General features: G+C 28.4%; 1 protein-coding gene across 3 annotated transcripts; it reads right to left on the bottom strand.

The window, feature by feature from the left end:
* Positions 1–1180: 1180 nt before the first annotated feature.
* On the bottom strand, positions 1181–4073 carry LOC145118904 (uncharacterized). Of its 3 annotated transcripts, none has more exons than XM_079054558.1 (3): positions 3988–4073; positions 2526–3181; positions 1181–1685 (listed from the first exon to the last, which is right to left on the bottom strand). In XM_079054558.1, exons 2-3 carry the CDS (start codon positions 2968–2970, stop codon positions 1594–1596), a joined length of 537 nt encoding a protein of 178 aa, XP_078910684.1. In that variant the 5' UTR covers positions 2971–3181; positions 3988–4073; the 3' UTR covers positions 1181–1593. The 3 variants fall into 3 exon arrangements, with proteins under 3 accessions (XP_078910684.1, XP_078910683.1, XP_078910685.1); XM_079054557.1 differs by having other exon boundaries at positions 3911–4056; XM_079054559.1 differs by lacking the exon at positions 3988–4073 and adding an exon at positions 3520–3869.
* Positions 4074–5561: the final 1488 nt, after the last annotated feature.

Here is a 5561-nt window from a genome sequence, read left to right as displayed (position 1 = left end):
TTGGATGTTTTCTTGGCCAATTCAACTAGATTGCAAATGTGAATTAGTTTGCCAACTGCATAACACTAGTTTGCAACTGTGAGTTAGTTTGCCAATTGTATCAACTGTAGCACATCCCTAGCCAATTGTATTGATGTGAATTAGTTTGCAAATGAAATTAAGCAAAGAAACAGTTACAAAAATATATGATTATAACTCATTTAAGTTCTTACAATGACAATTCTCCATTACTCTTTAATGTAGGTGATTGAACACAATTGTTTCTTGGACACGATTATGTGATCGATTTGCTAACAAAGGTTTCTTGGAGCTGATTGTCGCATAAAGAAAAAAAAAATGAACGTTTCTTGGAGCCTAATTTCTCTCAGCCACATAAGGAAAAAACAATAAAACATGAGCAAAGGGTTTTTTCTGTGAGCAATAATCAACATATTGGAAGAATAAAAAAAGACATTTAAAATTTCGGTTTCAGTTCCAAGACCCGAAATACCCGCCCGATGGGCCTGAGACGGATATATATGGATTGGAGAACTAATAACCATTAACTGGACCAGGTGCATCGGTTTTTTCTGTCATCAATAGTCAACACATTTGAAGAATTAGAAAATAATTTTAAATCCAAGTCATGCCAAAAACTTCAAAATTAAAATGAAACCAAACTATGTTTTGACTCAAACCTGTTTTGACCTTTGCTGACTCGAACCGAACCGAACCGAACCGATTTGTGCACCTCTAATGTACACCCGTTTGTCCAAATACAACCTATTAACTCATTACATATTTGATTTAGCAGGCTTTAAGGTGTTTTGGTTATAAGAAAAAAAAAACATTATATTTAAGATTCCATGAACCATATTGTAAGTCTTCCTACTTGCCCTAAAATCAACGGACCAATCTGGTTTATACTACTTCACATAATCCAACGACACTTCTTCCTTGTTTACAACAAGTGACTAATTGTGTTCTTGTACAAAAAAAGATATTTCACAATTTTTTATACAAAAGCCTTCAGTCTCGTTGATGAAAACGGAACTGCAAGCATCTGTGCATTGTTTTTGTATCTGTTAATTTCTTATAAAGCAATTAACATTTTTATTATGGATTCATCGTGACATCTCACTTTGAGTTTTTTTGCATATGATTAATGATTGATTGTTTTATATCTGATGAAGAGAAGAGATAATTTAACGAATTTTTATGTAGGAATATGTTATTTTCAGTACAGAGAGCGATATGCATATGCTATTTCTCTAGTAGTCAGAGTCCATGAGAGCAAATCACTTTCCAAGTCTCAATAATATCCATCAAGCTTCATTTATTGTTTTTGTATGCATCTGTAACCATATGCACATGCATCTTATAATATGCTAGCCACGTCCTTCTTAGTTCTTACAAACTTCAAGGGTAAAACAGTCTTTTCACCCACACCAACCATTTACTTGTACAAAAACCGGAACTTGATTATTTCAGAGCTTTACAAATAAAAGAAGAAAAATTAACACCTACCTCTTTTGCTACAATCATATTTCTTTTATAAATTATTTTTTTCTTAAATAAAAAAATAAAATAAAATAAAATAAAAAGTAGCATTATTTACTCTACATATGGTACGTGATCTCGTGTAAATATTGAACTATTTTGAGCCATTTGAGGAGAACCGTGAAAAGCTACACCTGAATTTCGACCTGAAAAATTGTAAGCAAATATTATTGATTCATTTTACTTGGGTGGTTTCACATTGACCATTTTACCCTTACTATATATATTTCCATGTAGGGTACTATGGTCTATGAAGCATTCATGTGATTAAGGATTGTTATGCACTCGAGTGTCACGTGTGATGTTAAGCCAAATTTTGAATGCCCTACAAATTCAAAAAACTTTTTTTTTTTTTTTTTTTTGTGTGTTTGTAGGGTAGGAAGCATTCAGGTGGTTAAAAAGTGTCACATGTAATGTCATGCCAAATTTGAATGCCATGTCACATGTAGGGCAGCTTATAAGATGCCAAATTACTATCCTATCCCTCACAAACAAAACAACAAAGACATTAAGTCAAAAGATATTGGAATATGAACACATATCGATATCTTCCCCTTTCTTTACATTATCATCTTATCTTTTTAACAATTATATATATATATATATATATATATATATATATATATATATATATATATATATAGGTAAAGGTACATGCAAGAAATAACAATGTACATCTATGTATATGATTACTTTTTAAATATTATTACAAGATTGTGCTTGGAATTTTATTTTTCTTATTAAGGCATTGTACTTTGACAAATGTAGACAGCTATATGAGTGAATATAGCTTTTTATTTTGGTGACATTTCTATAATTGGGTATAGTTTCAAAGTATAATGCTCTAATAGGAAGAAATAAAAGTAGGATGCTATAATAAACTAATAAATAAAAGTACACTTAATCCTATTTTCTACTAATCGTAGTTTGCAAAATTTAAACAAAAAATTAACTCAATCTTGAAAAGAAAAAAAAAAATCAATTACCTTGAAGAAGTATGACTAATAAGAAGATGATGGTAAAAAGCATGGCAAAAAAGGCTGCATGTGATGATGATGATGATGATGATGATGATGATGATGATGATGCTTTCTTTTGCTTGAGTGCTTTCATGCGCTCAATTCTCGCCCTTTTGATCATGGCAAGTTGAGCTAGCTCTTTTATGAGGTTTTGATCATAAGAATCCAAAGAAAAGCCTCTAGGACTAGGAGGTCTAGGTGGTTTTTTTGCATTTGTACCTTTTTTACCCTTTTCTTTTCCCATCTTCTTCCCTGTAGAATTTACATTATTCTCTGCATTGATGTTTGATGGATTCAATAAACTTTTTTTTGCATCCAAACCAGGATCTTTGTTGCTATAAATTACACCAGTGCCACTCTCAAGATCAAAATCAACATCTTCTTCTCTACAAGTCGAATGAATATGATCCATTCAAAATTCAACCCCCTTTCTCTTCACTTCCAAATTCCTAAAATTCTAATTTTTTTGCTAAAACGCACAAAGATTTGTGTTCTCAGGTTCAAAACTAAGAAGAAAAAAATTATGTAGTTGAGATTTTGCAGTTTTGTAGACACAGTTGCTCAAAACTCAAATACCAAATATATCCTTCTGTAGCTCAAAACCTCTCAATGGATACAAAATTCTGAAAGTAAAATAGAAGAAAAAGATTAGGATATCACCTCCTATTAGTCAATGTGTGTGTGTGTATATATATATATATGAAAAAGGAAGTAAAAAGAGTCTTCATGTGAACTCAAATGAAAAACTATGAGCTAAACAATGTCAAATCAGGGGTAACCACAAATCTATAGCTGGCATTAATCACAAATTTCGGGTCAAAATGGAGAAAAATGTAACACTTTTTTTTTCAATTACATGCTGGAATACAGAATTTATCAATCACGTAACTATAATTTGAAATTTTCGTCTATCTTTTTTCTTCGATTTTAGTCAAATTAACTAAGATAAAATCATTTGTACCAGTTGCGACGATTGCGTTTCCGTAGTCAAATTGGGTATTCTGCCAACCTTTCGGTCAAAAAATCTAAATATCCAAAAGCAAAACAACCCAAAAACGCTTTGAAGAAGCCGAAAGAAATAATCAAACTAAAGGATTTGATCTAAGTAACGAATGAAGCTAACAATTGTAGCTTTAAACGACAAACATAAGCAACGAATGTCGAAGAACAAGTGAACTCTAAGTAAAGAAGAAAAAAATAGAATCCAAAACCCAATTGTTACGAGTAAATTTGTTTGCGATGTAACTCAAATCTCAAGAAAATGCAACGCGTAAAGGAATCAAACTCGATTACTCGTAAATTCAAGTTATGAATTTCATAATTCACGATAAAGAAAGACGCGATGAAAGTACCTTATATAACTAGAAATCGAAGGAAGCCTAGATCGAGTATGATATGCATATAGTAATCAAAAGGATCCTTCTTTTACCTCTCTAACGTATGATGAAATTCATCAGATGGATAGCGACTGGTTATAAGACGCATATGGCTTTTTAGTTTTTAAGAATTTGTGGACAACCGGGAAGGTGCTCAAAAAGTCATTTTATTTCATTTATTTTTATATTTATCATATTAAAAGTACAAAATAAACATGTCTCAAATAATGTATAAAAATATATAAAAGCTAAAATTGTTAAGAATAATGAAAAAGGTTAAATTTATAATATTTATATATATGATTAAACACTTATTCAATAAAGTTATATATTTTTATATCAATTATTATAAATAATGGTTGGATGTTTCTATTAATCCTTGTTATTTTTGAATAGCGATTTTTTTAAAACTTTTTTAACATTTAATTAATTAACTTATCAATTTAGTAAAACATATGAATAGCTTATCAGATTGATAACCATTTACGGAATAAAACGATTTATGAACAATAAGAAAAAAGTATTTTAACTTAATTTCTAGATCCATTAATAAGATTTCGTGTGATGTTATTTGCATGTGTTAATGTAGAGATTGTTTCGGGTCTACAAGAAGATCTCAAAAATTATTTGAGTATATGCTCCCTTGGTGGGGAACTAGGGTTGGACCATTCTTGTCCAATGAGTTTTTAACTAAAATGGGGTTATTGAAAAAAATATTTACCAACATAATGTATTTTGAAAAATATTTACCAAAATAGTGTTTTTCTTCTTTTTTTTTTTTTCAATATTTCTTATTTTTTTCTATTTATTTAAAATATCGGCTTTTTTACTTTCTTTTTATTTCAGTTTATTTACTATATATATTTTTTTGAATATCAGTTTATTTTTTTAAAATATCAGTTTTTTTACTGTACATACATGTCTTATTCATAACATGCATTATTTAAAATATCGACTTTTTTACTTTTTTACTATATATTTCTTTTAAATATCAGTTTTTTTCTTCGTTTTTTTTACTTTTTTACTTTTTTTTTTAAATATCAGTTACTTTTTCTTTCCACAACACTTTTGAAGTCGAATAATCCAAAAGTCTTTTCCCTTACATTGCTTTCTAAAACATTATTTTTTATTAAACAGTTTGAATCGTTATGCCTTCAAATATTAGATATAGGCCTTAGTTCAAAAATGTTAATTTTTGTATGGAAATATGTAAAGAAAAATAGATAAGTATATTATTTTATTCTAATGGTGATTATTTTAAAAACTAAAAAAGATATAATCGAGATCTTGAAATAAGAGATAATGTTAAATGTATATTAAATAAAAGTAAAAAAAATAATAAAATAATAATAATAATAATAAAATAAAATGATATATATATATATATATATATATAGTAAAAAAACTGAAATAAAAAAAAAGTAATAAAGCCGATATTTTAAATAAATAGAAAAACAATAAGAAATATTGAAAAATAAAAAAAATAAAAAAAAAAAACACTATTTTGGTAAACATTTTTCAAACTACACTAGATTGGTAAATATTTTTTTCAATAACCCCATTTTGGTTAAAAACTCTTTGTCCAATTATGGATACATATTCATAATCACTAAGGCTTATCTTAGCA

This window comes from Lactuca virosa, chromosome 6, assembly GCF_052849685.1.
Source record: "Lactuca virosa cultivar CGN04683 chromosome 6, Lactuca_virosa_CGN04683_v6, whole genome shotgun sequence".
NCBI classification, from domain to species: Eukaryota; Viridiplantae; Streptophyta; class Magnoliopsida; order Asterales; family Asteraceae; genus Lactuca; species Lactuca virosa.
Note: the sequence above shows the minus strand (reverse complement) of the source record. Positions and strands in the feature narration are given on the sequence as shown.

Bases quoted from the DNA above. Each gene is read 5' to 3' on its own strand.
- LOC145118904 (XM_079054558.1), bottom strand. From the start codon at position 2,970: ATGGATCATATTCATTCGACTTGTAGAGAAGAAGATGTTGATTTTGAT. The intron at 1,686-2,525 runs GTAATTGATTTT...ACAATTTTTCAG, and splicing joins ATTAGTCATACTTCTTCAAG to GTCGAAATTCAGGTGTAGCT.